Source organism: Phyllostomus discolor, chromosome 8 (genome assembly GCF_004126475.2).
Source record: "Phyllostomus discolor isolate MPI-MPIP mPhyDis1 chromosome 8, mPhyDis1.pri.v3, whole genome shotgun sequence".
NCBI classification, from domain to species: domain Eukaryota; kingdom Metazoa; phylum Chordata; class Mammalia; order Chiroptera; family Phyllostomidae; genus Phyllostomus; species Phyllostomus discolor.
Genome location: NC_040910.2, coordinates 78,418,954 through 78,434,130, shown reverse-complemented (window position 1 = coordinate 78,434,130; position 15,177 = coordinate 78,418,954). Strand labels below are relative to the sequence as shown.

General features: G+C 39.8%; 1 protein-coding gene across 4 annotated transcripts in view; it reads right to left on the bottom strand.

The window, feature by feature from the left end:
* Positions 1 to 15,177, bottom strand: part of SSH2 (slingshot protein phosphatase 2) — a 250,487-nt gene that overhangs the window by 13,863 nt on the left and 221,447 nt on the right. For all 4 annotated transcript variants that reach the window (XM_028521743.2, XM_028521742.2, XM_036033305.1 and 1 more), the window contains 3 exons: positions 13,996 to 14,042; positions 9,460 to 9,606; positions 5,783 to 5,983 (listed from right to left, as the gene is read on the bottom strand). In XM_028521743.2, the coding sequence (XP_028377544.1) occupies positions 5,783 to 5,983; positions 9,460 to 9,606; positions 13,996 to 14,042 (395 nt within the window). The remainder of the gene's footprint in view (positions 1 to 5,782; positions 5,984 to 9,459; positions 9,607 to 13,995; positions 14,043 to 15,177) is intronic.

Genomic DNA, 15,177 nt, shown 5'->3' with positions numbered 1-15,177 from the left:
GCTGACTCCCCGCACCTGGTTCCATGCAGGTAGCAAGTAAACAAGTTGCCAAAAAGAACTTCAGAGTTGGTTTATGACCTGGATGATGCAATCAACTCCGGTTCTTCCCCCTTGAGTGGCCTCTGACCTGAATTTGGATTCAAATAAACACACTGACACATGAGATGACTGGGCCATGTTGGGTAAGAGTTTGGCCTTTTACTTAGTAAATGAACAAGGAAGTCTAAATGACAGGATGCACATGGTATCCCATTCTCTCGTCTCAACCTGTTTTCTTTCTTACTGTTATATGTTTGGTAAAGAACTAATTCTGGTTGAGAAAGTTATATAGAGGAAAATAGTGCTAAAAATAGATGATCAGTTATAACAAAATCAGATTGTTCATAGTTACTTCTTAGGGCATTAGGCAGCATATAGGAAGAAGAAGAAACAGAAAAAACTTCAATTGAGCATTTTCTGTGTGCTCTGCTTCAAGATTATTTTTCTGAAGAGCTATTAAGAAAGCCCTTTAAATGCTGATTGTGACTGGCTGCACTTGACCGGGAATCCAGGTTCCCTCCTGCTGGCTGACCACTGTGCACCAGCTAACGAGACTTCAATGTCTCCACCAGCAAGCCCAGGGTAAAACAACTTTGCCTCCTCTGGTCCTGGTGACACGAATGTTCAAAGAATCAAAGCTGACATCTACGAGGACATGTGGCACAAACTCTCCCTGGCTACCACCCAGTTTTCTTATTGCCTTATGCACTGGAACCTAATATCACAGACACATGGTCAGCTTGCAAAAGCCTGAAATCTGAACTTGTCTAATGGAACATAAATCTGCCAGGTACCTGCATGATCAGAGTGCAGAATAACAAACAGGGCTGTTGGTGGCTTAATGAAGGGTTTCAACACACACACACACACACACACACACACACACACACTCACACACACCCTCCTCCAGTCTCACTCCCATCCCCCAGCTATAAAAAAATTAGGTATGAAAATATCAGTGGCTTTATGATACCCCCCTTTTAGGTCTAAGGGGAAATACTAAATATTAGCCTTCCCCACACTCTTAAAGACACAATGAAGCAATCGAAATATGCAAAAAGTCTCTTGCATTTCAGAGGGGCTATCACTGTTTGGCCCTCAGCCCCACATTCTGATGAAAAGACTATAACCAATTCAGAAATCACTACAGGGACCTGATGTCACTTTGCTAAACTTCTTTTCTACCCAGAGGTAATAGTACCAAGCTGAGACTCAAACAGGGTCTGCACCTTAAATTAAGTACCCAGTGCCACCCTGGATAACCATGGGGCTAGAGAATGCTAAGATCAAGGCTCTGTCTCTTTAGGAAAACTACCACACGCTTCCTGGGTGAACATATGAAACACAAGACCTGAGTACCTGGCTAGGAAATGGAATTTCTTTGCAAACAGAATGAGTGGGATTTTTCTAAGGACTTTCCTCTCCTGGTTACCTAAGCTGCAAAGCTAGACAGAGCTTCAGACAATCAAAGACGTCTGGGGCTTTTCCTTCTTCGCTCTTCTGAGCAGGCAGTTCCTGGAGCAGCTATCTGGGGTTGGGCGAGAGTATGCTGGGTCCAATGCACTTGGCAATTAGATGGGCTGGGAGCCTGCGAATGCCATTTCTTGACCACACATCACAGACTGCAGACTCTAATGGCTGCTCATCCAGCAGGCACTCTCACTCTTTTTTCTCACTGGTAGAGGCCTGATTTGGTTGGGGTATTCAATGTTCCATGGGTTCAGGGAATGTAACGCTTCTGTACCACCACAGGGTGAATGTGAATTTGTTTTAGCCAGCCCAGGAAACTATTTTCCTGACCAGTGATTAGTTTTAAGCATGTGACTCAGTCCTGGCCAATGAGTCCTGGGGAGGGGTGGGAGAAGTCTGTTGGGGAGCTTCTGGAAAAGGTCTTCCTCCCATAATTGAAATGCCCATTCATTCAGCCAGATGCTGTGGAATTTATAGGTAGATGTCCAAAAATGTGACAGACGTCTGGCAATCATGAGGAGACAAGTTCAAGGGCTAGGCCATTAACCAAAGAAGGTAGAGCAGAAAGATGAAGAGTGCCAAAGCCCTTGATTACACCACTGAGCCATTACAGTCTACTTCTGTGCTTCTTGCTACAAGTGATGTTAAATTATAGCTGGGTGCTAAGCCAGGTATTTTGTGTGTGCCCCTACAGATCTACTCTTCAGCTTTCCCATCGTGCTCTCTGTCCCTGAGGCTGATATGGACCACAGCAATAGGCTCCCTCAGTAGAAGACTGTGAAGAGGAGAGTGAAGGCAGACCACTTACTTCCCCAACTCCCTTCTGCAGTGTTACTCCAAGTAGGCTATGTCCTTAAAGCTATTGCTCTTCACTAAAGGTGCCTTTTCTCCTTCTAGGTTCTAGTAACTCTTCTCTCCCTCTTTGGACCTTGAAGCTATTACCAAATAGCTCTGCTGATACAGGTCCCTTGATTCCATTTCAATCCCACATCTTTATAAATTGTCCCTTTATAAAACTCTCCTCAAATAATCCTATGAGTATGCAGTTTCTTGTTGAGATCTTGATTGATGGAGGTATTCTGTTACCTGCACCTAAAAGCAGCCTAAGTTTACCCCCAGCACTGGATTCTAGATCTTGAAATCCAGGATACATCACAATATAGGAAATTCTAGTGCCACTTTCCATTCCAGTTTCTAATGAAGTTGGTGTGTGTGAGTGGTAGGAGGCAGTGGTTGGAAGAGGAGGAGGTAACAAATGGCATATACCTATGTCAAGGAGGGAGAAATAAATGACACATGCATATATATGTTTTCTGGAGGAAGGAGAGGATGAAAATCACATCAGAATAACCCTTAACAGGACATACTGTACATGTGTACACATTTTGATTTACAATAACCTTGTGAGAAAGTTCTCTTGATTTTCACTTTACGGATGGGGTCATGTAAGGAACAGAATTGTGCAGTAACTTCTCAGAGGTGCAGCAAGCGGATAAACCAGGAATGGAAACCAGATATACTGACTCAAATTCTGTGGTTTTCTCACTCCTGAGGGCTTGCCCTTCCTGCCATGAATCAAGCCCAGGAAGGCAGGGACCCAAAAGGAAAGAGGCAGGTGATTTGTGGATTTATGCTGCCCTGCTTATGCTCATCTAAGATTTTTCTGAAATCCTTTTAACATCTAAGAAAAACCACATATGCTAAAAAGAACCCAGCCCAACAGCTTGCAGTAGCCTGCAATTCCAGAATAAATACTGAAATTGGCAGGACACATTGTATCCTTCCTCTCAATGGGCCACGTGAGGACACTGCCTAACATCTGTCCTGTGTGTCTGGGAATATATAGTATTTATGTCTCATCCAACCCTCTGATGCCTCTTTCTTGTACCAAAAAGAACTGCTGTGTCCTACCTTCTGATCTAACCTAAAAATGTCATTGACATCTGGCCCCAAAGACTTAAAAATTCTTTTTAAGTATCCTCCCTGCCTTTTGTATCTTCCCCGCCTCCTAAGAGAACGATTCAGATGAAATCATGCCAAGTACTGAGTAAATGGGAGGGGTTTTTTAGTGGAAACCATAATGCTATGCTATGACCACATTTTCATAATACTTTGGGGGTGGGAGGGCGGCCCCTCTGCCTGCATAGGCTGGAAGGCTATTTAACATTTTGTTCAGGGTAAACACAGCCCAGATTCAAGAGTCAAGACCAAGTCACAAGACTCACTGCAGTCAAACTCTGGCACCAGCCCCAGCTGCTTCTAGGCAGCTGTGCCCTCACCCTAACAAAACCACCTAGAAAATGCCTCCATGAAAAAAACAAAGCAAAATCTAGCACTCCACAGGACTGCAGTATGTGGCATCAGGAAACTGAGCATTAAATCCAGTTTAATACCTGAATCTTTTCCCCCAGAGCAGCTGAAGGCAGCTTTTACCACCACAGAGTAATAAATAATGTAGTGAAATTAATTGCTCATTTTAAAACCATTACGTTATTGAAAGAGCTAGTTCTGATTGATACAGGAAGATGTCCAAAACCTAATACTGGGTAGACAGAGAAAGATAAATACTGTATGGTGTCACTTATATGTGGAATCTAAAGAAGATGAACTCAGAAACAGTAAGAGTGCTGGTTACCAGAGATGGGGGTTGGTAGAAATGGGAGGTACTGGTGAAAAGTTATGAACTTCCAGTTATAAGATCAACAAGTTCTGGGGATATCTACTGTACAGCATGGTGATTAGGGCTAATACTGTGTTATATTCCTGACTGATGCTAAGAGAAATCTTATATATTATTACCACACAAAAAAGAAATATGTAAAGGAATGAAGATGTTAGCTAGTGCTATGGTGACAAGCTGTTTGCAACATATAAATGTATCAAATCAACACATTGCACACCTTAAACTTACATAATACTGTATGTCAAAAATATTATATGCCAATTATATCTTAATAAAACTGGGGGAAAAAAGGAACAGTAATGGTTAAGTGCAGAGTAAGTGCTCAGTAAATGTTGTTACAGTTGAAACAGATGTCAACTGTTCTCTGTGGGTACTGAGTATATAAATAATTTTTTCCTTTGTAACTTTTTGCATTTTCATAAAGCATATACAGGGTGGGATAGATATAGGTTTACAGTTATTCATATGAAAAATAACACAATGATTAATAAATAATATAAAGGAATAAACTGTTTTGCATACTCATAACTATAAACCTACTTTTGCAACACCCTATATATAAAATTGGATTAAAAGATTAAAAACAAACCAACAAAACCACCCCAAGCCCTGGCCAGGTAGCTCAGTTGGTTAGAGCAACGTCCTAAAACACCAAGGTTGCAGGTTCCATTCCCAGTCAGGTCACATATAAGAATCAACTGATGAATGCATAAATCACTGAAGCAATTAGTCAATGTCTCTCTCCCACCTTGCCCCATCCTCTTTCTCTCTCTCACATCAATTAAAAAAGAAGAAAAAAATAAGAGCACTATTTCTGGGATGCACCTTCACACCTCAGATGGGTTATATATATCCTAATTCTGCTGATTTGTTACATGACCAAATTACTGGGAGCAGGTTCAGTGAAACCAAGCACAGAAAAAAAAAAAGTGTCCAAAGCAGCAGCAGGTACTTTTCTTTTTTTTAAACAAATGGGCCAAAAAATTTCTAAGAATTTCAGCTATGCATAGAATTACCTCGGGAGCAATCAGTATCCATTTTGATAAGGTGGCTGCGTCTGGCATTAAAAGATGTTGAGAAGTGTTCATTAAAATTTACACATAGTTGAAAACAAATAAGGGAATAGTATTTTCCAACCTTTAAAAAATTTTATTTATTTATTTACTTTTAGAGAGAGGGGGAGTGAAGGAGAAATAGAGGGAGAGAAACATATATGTGTGGCTACCTCTCGCATGCCCCCTACTGGGGACTTGGCCCACAACGTAGGCATGTGCACTGACTGGGAATCAAAACCAGCAACCTTTCAGTTCATGGGCTGGCACTCAATCCACTGAGCCATACTATCCAGGGCAATTTTCCACCTTTAAATTAAGGGGTGGAAAATACGATTAGTTTTGATTAAATGCCTAATATTCCATGCTGAGCTCAAATGCTTACACTTATTTTTTAAATAATTGGATAGATTTCAATTTTCAAAATGTATGACACATCCAGGTTAGGCTGAAAACTAGCTGCAGAGCAGGATGGTTCACCTTGCCCTAGGAAGCACAGGGGATTGAAAATCTTTAAAAGTCACAGTTAAGGACTCACCTTGCCAACAGGATCCCCTGGTACTCTTCCAGTTGTCTCATAAAGCTGGGGTTGGGCTTAGTCACTGTTCGTCTTTCCTTCACATAGTCATAGGCTCGGTCCAGATTCCAGCCATATTCCTTCATTGCATAGGCAATCACAGTGGAGGCTGAGCGACTCACCCCCATTTTGCAGTGCACGAGGCATTTGGATCCATGTTTCCTAGTTTGGGGGATTGAGGTAAGGAGGAAAACATAATAATGAGTACACTTTAAAAGCTGGGTTCTAAATGTTGCCAAGTTTCCTGTCCTGCCCTTCCATTTTCTTCTCTGCAATCCATCCCACCTGAGTGTACTTGTATATATCTATAATCAACTGTGCAAGGAGGGCAGGCAATTCTCACGTACTCAAAGAACATTCAATGCTTACATCAAGCCTCTTTAACTCATTCAACAACTGTTTACCAGGCATTCACCATGAGTAAGACAATGTGCAAGGTATTGTGAGGCAAAGATCAGTAACAGCTCCTCCCTAAAAGGTAGGATTTTGTGAGAGACGCAGACAATTAAAGTTCAAAATGGTAATTGCAATGACAATTGGTCACAGAGCCATCAGGGGAGAATTTTCGATTTAGAGACTGTATCCCACTTGGAGTGTGGGTGGAAGCCAGTCCCTTCATAGCCTTAGGGGAAGGCTTCATGGCTGGCAAACTCCTGAACTACAGGTGTGGCAGTGATTCACCTAATCCAAAAGTTCTGAATTGCTTCCAGTTCAAGTTCCAATAAGGGTTCTGTTGCTGGAGGAGAACAAGACCCAAACTAATCCTCCTCTTTACTCAGAGGTAGCCCTGGATATTACTTTTCACAACACCACGACCTGTGTTCTGTCTAGGGTGTGGCTATATGACCCAAGGAGCTGGATGGGACCATGAGATGCACCACGTGGCTTTTTCAGTGAGGAGGTGGAATGAATGAATAACTATTTTTTTAATGGGATGGAAGAACAAGAAAACGAACTTACCATATGGTGATACAAAAACAAAACAAAACCCTTCAGTCTTAACATACCAGAGTTTATTACCCTGTATAAGCATTACTCGATTGTGCCAATTCTGCTAATAACACAGTGCCTGGCACAGAAAAAGCCTTCAAATATTTGCTAATGTGTGGACAAACTTATGGATCTGCTGATTAGATCTGTCAGCTATAAGTAGAAACAACATTTTTAAATCTGGAAAAAAGAATGGTTGCTCTTATCACCAGTGTACACGGGCTGAAATTCTTCCCACGTGGCTATTCCAATGAATTTAAAGAGTGTACACATCAGCCTAAAAGGGGAATTCACTCACTCACTGTATTATAGTAGATAAGCTTCCTTCTAGAGGCTTATAATATTCCTGCTGACGATGGAGCCACTTGAAAGAGTTAAGTACCACTGCACGGAGGCATGAGTTTAAGTGTGAAAATGAGTGAGCCAAATAAGCTACAGGAATGTAGGGAATAGTCTGGAATAATTAAAACAGTCTGAAAAGGAAAGTAAGATTAACCTCCTCCGTGTCAATTAGATGCAAAATTTTGGTGTCCTAAGGTTGGTGTGGTGTGTCTGTGTGCTTAGATGATCCCAAACAGCTAGAAAATACAATGCTTGTTTTGTTTATGGCACCACAGTTCAAACTACAGTTGGGAGGCAAGGAACAGTGACTCAGATGGAAGTGCAGACCTGTCCACAATTATTTCCCCATCAAGCTCTGACAACTTTAATGCATAAAATTTCAGGTCTATACCTGCAGGTATGAAAGGTACTCAAAGTTGGACAATCCTAAGAAAAATACAATTTAACATCCACTCCCATGAAAACACTTCATATTGAACTAGGCTTTTCAATGGATGGCTTCTACCTCATGTGATGAAGGATCTGAAGGCAGGTATCACCTAATCCAATTTCACCTTTCAGGTTTAACCCCACTTCTCTACCCTCCACCCCCCACCCTCTGCCAGTGCTGGATTGTCCAGATTAAGCCTGGTATCACATTAGTAATCCTAAACCCACCCATGTGTATACAGAGCCTGGAATTCAGGGCTCTGATTGGGGTAAAACACATGAGGTGCCCAGTGTGCTGTTTGGGAGGTACTCACTCTCAGATGCCGACCTATACTTGCAGGGACCTGAGAGCGAATGCCCGCTTAAATGCACCTCATGTATCTCACCCTAATCCCAGCCTTGCTGAAATCAGCGTTTCTTTTCATTGAGACTGGGGCCTCACCTAATTCGAGTCTCTTTAGCTATGACCCTGACAACCTACCTAGTCTTTTCCAGTCCCCTTTCCTTAAGGCAGGGGCGTCAAACTCATTTTCACCAGGGGCCACATAGGCCTTGCGGTTGTCTTCAAAGGGCCGAATGTAATTTTAGGACTGTCTAAATGTAACTACTTCTTAACAGTTAAATGACAGGTTGGCACTGCCGCCAGATAAAACAAAGTGGAGGGCCAGATTCAGCCAGAGGGCCTTGTGTTTGCCACCTGTGCCTTAAGGGATTAGACTATTCCTAGGTACATGATGGGCTCTGAAATGTGAAATGATCTTAGGTTCAACTCCTGTCTTTACCACTTGTTACTTAACTTCTCTGGACTTTATCTCTACCGTTTGTCCACCTCTGTAGAGAAGGTCAGTATATGCCTCCTGGGTTCTGAAAAATATTACATGAAAGAATATATGTGAAGCACCTGGCACACAGTAAGCATGCCGTGAGTGATATTATTACTGGGAATAATTTAATGAAAGAATATAAAATGCTCTTCAAAAATATAAAACGCTCTTTTAGCTGCTGGCTAGGTACTGTGAGAATGAACTCAAAGCTAGAGTATGGGAATTCAGGTAACTAAAATGAAGAAATTTTCTGATCATGAAGGTCCTTAAGTATGGAATAATTCTTAGTCAAGCACTTCAAAAACATAAGTGTTTGTCTTCTGCCAGGGATGATTTGAATGTGGTCCTGCCTGAAGGGGGAGTGTGGCCAACGTGAGTTTTTATGGTTCCTTGTATTGAAGGCAAGGAGATCCCCAGAGACTTAAAAAAAAAGTGTTAACATATTAATACTAATTAATACTAACACTACTACATCAATACCATTAAATAGCTTTACTAAAAGGACCAATTAAATTTTAAAAAGGGTCAATTAATTTAAGGAAGACAACAGGAAGGCCAGAGAAAAATTTCACTATTTAGAATATCAGAAAAGTACAACATAAAAAAAAAAAGAAAGAAAGAAAAGATTTCCAAAGCTCACTACTATGTTCATCTCCTTGTTTACAGAGAGGAGAACCCAGCAGTCTAACAATCTGGAATAATTTCTATTATATAACTTTGAAATATCTCCAGTGGCAATTTAAGCATTTCATTCAGAATTTCTCATTTCTCTCACTTCTATTTCCTTTGCTGCAGCTTAAGTTTATTTACTCTTATTTTGTGCTCAATGGAAAGACCCAACATGAGGTCATCTTATTCCAGGGGCTTTATCTACTTAAAGGAAAAGTATTAAGTCACTAGTCATTTTCCCCTAGGATTAAGAAATCTCAGTATTCTTTTTTTCTTTACTTCCCTTTTCCCGAGTACCCTCAGTAAGTTATCTACAGCTTTCAGGCCCCAGCCACATATGGTACACAAACAAGGGTAAGAGTGTGTTCAGGACCCATTACTCACTTGGCTTTAGAGATGAATTTGTAAGTGTCATTCCAGTAAGCCAGGAGATCCGTTGCCTCTTCATCATATACCCGAATGTTATGATACTCAAAGACTCCTGGGAAGAAGTTATCTATCTCTCGAGTGACATTCAAAATATACCGTACCCTGCAAGGAAACCAAAGGAGAATATTCGCTCTATTACTTAGGCGAAATCCAATTTCCAGCACTGTTTTTCTTACTTAAAATTTGTTTACTCCCTAAGCTGAAATTAAGCACCAAAATGCTGAAGAAAGCTAAGAAACTAAGAAACTAAGAGTCTATACTTATTTAGCACAGAAACTGTTTAACAGGGTTCTGGGCATACCTGGGCATCAGGGAGTTACTGGGAGAAAAGTTACCTACCAAGCTCAGCATCTAAATTCCATTTTCAGTTTATGTAGTTACACAATCTCATCTTTGATAGTCTTTTGAAAACATGTCTCCTATTTTACTCCAAAGGTTCAATCTAAGTTCTATGATGTGACAATTCTTCTTTAGTCACTAAAATTACCAGCAACATAATTTATTCTTTGGAAGTCATTTGTATTTAATCAAGTATCTCAAGAAAAGGGGAAAATTTCTTCCTGTCTTCCCAAATGCCAGATTGTCAGATTTTGCTCTACTACTCTCTCTAAACTACAGGAAATGCAAATGAGGCCAGGGTTGGGAGGGTCAGGAAAGTTGGACTTAAAACTCTCTTGAACTCTCTAGGCTGCATTCCTGGCTGCTATGGCAGCAGATGTGTCTGAGAGCTCTCCCATACTGAGAGGCCTGCAGAAAAGGGGTCCTGTATCAATTTTTTCCTGCTATCTCTCTCACTGCACAATCTCAATAAAGGCTTGGATTTAATTTGCTGAATGCTTATCTTTTCTCAACGCTGTGTGGACTTAGACATCACTGGAATCTACTCTATCAAGAGAACACAGGCTCATTTCTCTGCAGAAGCTGCTTCCTTCTCAGAACCACCTGTAGGATTCTACAAACCCAGTCTCCCAAGTCAGAGGAGTGATGACAGAAAGGGAGAACCATTCCCTGAATGGTGTGGCTCAGTGAGTTGGGCCTCATCCTGCAAACCAAAAGGTCACCAGTTTGATTCCTGGTGATGGCACATTCCTGGGTTGTTGGCCAGATTCCCAGTTGGGGGCACAAGAGGCAACTGATCCATGTTTCTCTTGCACATGGATGTTTCTCCTCCTCTCTTTCTTCCTCCCTTCCCTTCTCTCTAAAAATAAATAAATAAAATCTTAGAAAAAAGAAAAAGAAAGGGAGAGCCATAGCTAACCAATTCTGTGGTTAAGGTGAAAAGATCAACATTGTTTCTGGGACCTGATTTGAATCTGTTTTAACATAGCATCAAAGTCCTTCACTAGAAAGGATTTAAAAATAAAATTAAAAAGCAAGCATATGCAACTGTGGAAAAGAGTCTAGCAGTTCCCCTGAAGGCTAAACATAGTTACCATATGATCCAGCAATTTCTCTCCTAGGTAGAAAGTCAAGAGAAATGAAAACATAAATCCATCTAAAAATCTGTACATGAATGGTCATAGCAGTATTCAAAATAGTCAAAAGTAGAAACAACCTAAACGTCCATCAACTGATGAATGGGTAAGCAAAATGTTGTATATTATAGAATATTACTCTGCAATAAAAAAGAAATTAAGTACTACAACATTAGTAAATTTTGAAATATAATGTTATGTTAAAAAAATCATTCTTAAAAGATCACATATTGGACAATTCCATTTATAGTATATGAAATGTCCAGAATATGCAAATCTATAGGGACAGAAAGTGTATTAGTAGTTTCTAGGGACTAAGGGAAAGAAGGGAATGGGGGGTGACTGCTAAAAAGTACAAGCTTTCTTTTTGGGTTAAAAAAATTTTTTTTTTAAGATTTTATTTATTTACTTTTAGAGAGGGAAGGGATGGAGATAGAGAGAGAGAGACAGAGAGAGAGAGAGAGAGAAACATCAATGTGTGGTTGCTGGGGGTTATGGCCTGCAACCCAGGAATGTACCCTGGCTGGGAATCGAACCTGGGACACTTTGGTTCCCAGCCCGCGCTCAATCCACTGAGTTATGACAGCCAGGGCTCGGGTTGAAAAATGTTTTAAACTGCTTGTTGCACAACTGTGAATGTACTGAAAACAACTAAAGTATACACTTCATTTTTAAAAAGATTTTATTTATTTATTTTTAGAGGGAGGGGAAGGGAGAAAGAAAGAGGAGACAGAAACAATGATTGGTTGCCTCTTGTATGCGTCCCAACCAGAGACCAAACCTGCAACCCAGGAATATGCCCTAACTGGGATTCGAACCTGCGACCTTTCACTTTGTGGGATGATGCCCAGCCAACTGAGTCACACTGGTCAGGGCTGAAGTATACATTTTAAATGGGTGAACTGTATAGTATATATAGTACATCTCAATAAAACCCAGGGAAAAAAAGGCAAGCACACTTCTCTTATTTTATTTAAAATAAAAATGAACAACCTCTCACCTCCAATTCCATACTTCAGTAATGGATTATAGCAGAACAGAACCTCCCAATCCTTTTTATTACAGAACTCTAGGCAGCCGCTTCCAATTGGAATTGGCACTCTTTGAAATTTCTTTGTCATCTCCATATAGACGAGCACTTCACTTAGGGTTCTAAAGTCAGTAGACTGGTGAAAATAGCCTTTTTGTCAAAATTATACTCAATCCCTTAAATGTTTTGGTGTATAGGTCCCTGAACTGTAATTCTTCACCCATGAAAGTTTAAGAACTAGTACATTTAAGAAACAAGATCTAAGTTGATATCTGACTATCCAACTATACTGTCTTTTAAAACAAATATATATATATATATATATATACACATACATATATCTGCATTTTATAATTTAGCCTTATAAGTAGTAAATGAGATGAATAGGTTTCATTTCCAGCTGGGATTGTAAATCACAAGTCAAAGCGTATTTTGAAGTCAAAGTGTATGTATGCATGATGTAATTCAATGCATTTGGTCAGCACTGCTAGATCAAATCTCAGATTTCACATTAAATGCTGTACCTAGGTGCTACTTTCCCACAAATCACAGACTGTCAATTTTTCTATCATTCTTTCACATTTATTGAGTACCCTATTAAGCTCTGAGCTAGGTAGACGTATGTTTTACACAAAACTAAAATAGTCTCTGCTTTCAAGAAGTATAGGCTTAATCCTTATCAATTTAAACTTTCCAAGTTCTATTTGTTTTGATAAATTAAGTAACCAGATTTCCTCCCCTGGAACTCTTTTTATAATTATTTGGCTTGAGTCCTGCTTCAAGTTCACTTTAGCAATTATGACATGCCTTTCTTCTGGGGGAAAAGTAAGGAGTATGCATCTAATCAGGTTAAAGATAACCAGAAGGCTGACTTGTAGCTGAGAAAACTGGCAGCCCACAACCAGCCAGGCTGCCATCACTATCTGAGTCTTAGTAAGTCTTATCTCTGTCTACAATGAAGAGTTAGCACGGCCAATTTCCAGACATGATTTTCTCTTCTCTTGTTGGGATGATCTGACCTCCCAAGGCCAAGTACAATAAAAGAATTTAGGCACTAGCTAGGAAGTTAAAAGGAAAAGAATGGCAGATTTTTGTTTGCTGAAACAAAATGTTCACTATGGTCTCAATTGCTACAATAAAACTCAATAACCAGGCTGTTGAGGAGCACATTTCTTAACACAAGGTAGGTCTCCTTGTTCAATTTCAGAAGCTTGTCCATTTTACATTTATAACTTAGTTGGCAAGAACCTTACTGAGTCTCATATATTTTTAGATCCCTAGCACCTAGCATTGTGCTTGGCCACAGAAGATCCTCAATTGAATGAACAGCTGTGAAACCTACATATGCAGTTTTGCATACTCTAACATAAAAACAGGAGCCAAAGGCAAAAACTATAGGGACAGTAAAAAGATTCCTGGTTGCTGGGGTTGGAAGTGGGGGGATAAATGGATGGAGCATAGAGGTTTTTAGGGCAGTGAAAATACTCTATGATGCCATAATGATGGATACATTGTACACTTGGCCAAAGCCACAGAATGCACAACACCGAGAATAAACCGTAAGCTATGGACTTTGGATGATTATGATGCGTCAATGTAGGACCACTGATTACATTAAATGCACCACTCTCGTGGGGGATATTGATAATGGGGTGGGAGGGGAGGCTATGCATGTGCTGGGGCAGGGGTATACGGCAAATCTCTACTTTCCCTTCAATTTTGCTGTGAACACTTGCTCTAAAAAAATGTTGTTTTTTAAAAAGGAACCGATAAGTACATTTGGTTTTGTACAGCATGAAAGGCTTACACATTTGTTTCGGAAAGCCTTGACACTGAAACAGTTGATCTTTCTGGGAAGGTGGGGGGATGAAACAGTGGGAAAACAGCAGTTTTAGTTCAACCAACAGGAAACAACTCTTAAGCTTAAAGTAACTCACTGACACTTCTTTGACTGGAAACTGGTAGAGGTAAAACAGTGATGCTTACCCTCGGTTCTGTAAATCTTCTAAGTTGGAGGCATTCCATTCGGAGCCCTGTGGAACCAAAAAGACAAGGTTAGGGAGTATTAGCTAATGAACCAAATACAATACTTGAACAGGAAGCTTGTGAGGGAAGAAGCAGTTTCTAAAGAGAACGCTGATATCATCACTGAATTTCCACTCTATGTGCCAGGTACTTTATATGTATGTTACCATGTTTAGTATTCACAAACAAAAGAGTAAGAAAGGTATCTTCATTTTTACTGATAAGAAAACCAACCTTCGTAAAATTAAAATAATTTCTGTTCAAGATCATATTGTTGGAAATGTGCCTTTGACCATCTTTCAATCTACGTTAAATGTCTGTTATTCTCGTTTATTAGAGTTTTTTTCAAAAGCATGTATCACAATTTTTATTTGTGTATTTATTCACGGGCTTATTTACTACCCCTCTCTCTTCCACTGTAATGTAAGCTTCTCTCGTTCTCTATGGAAACCCCTGTATACTGCCTGACACCTGGCAGGTAGTCAATAAACATTTGTTGAATGAACAAAGTGGCATTATTATGAATTAAACTTAGATTTCATTCTAAAGCCCTCACTCTTTTTATTGGATTATGTTGCATGTAAGGAGTGAGGGGGAGTAGTGTGTGTGTGTGTGTGTGTGTATGTGTAAAGAGTGAAATAGCAGCTTCTGAAAAATGAGGGAAATATGATATGCAAAATTAAGGAGGTTCTACAGATTATCTGGAAGATACACCAATTTTTTAATATTTTGACACATTTGCTTTCTATTCTCCCTTTCTTTCAATATATATCTCCTACTTTTTCCCCTGAACCATTTAAAAATAATTGGAGCATCATGATACTTCCCTTCAATACTTGATCATACATTGTTTAAGAACAAAAACATTTTCCTACATAATTCCACTTTTACAACCAAGAAAGATAATATTAATATAATAACAACCTATCACCCATATTTGAATTTCAAAATTTATCTTCAAAATATACTTTATATTCATTCAATCAAGAATCATGCTTTGGCCCTGGCTGGGTAGCTTAGCTGGTTAGAGCATCGTCTTGATACACCAAGGTTGTGGGTTCAATTCCTGGTCAAGGCACATACAAGAATGAACCAATGAATGCCTAAGTAAGTGGAACAACAAACTGATGTTTCTCTAAAATC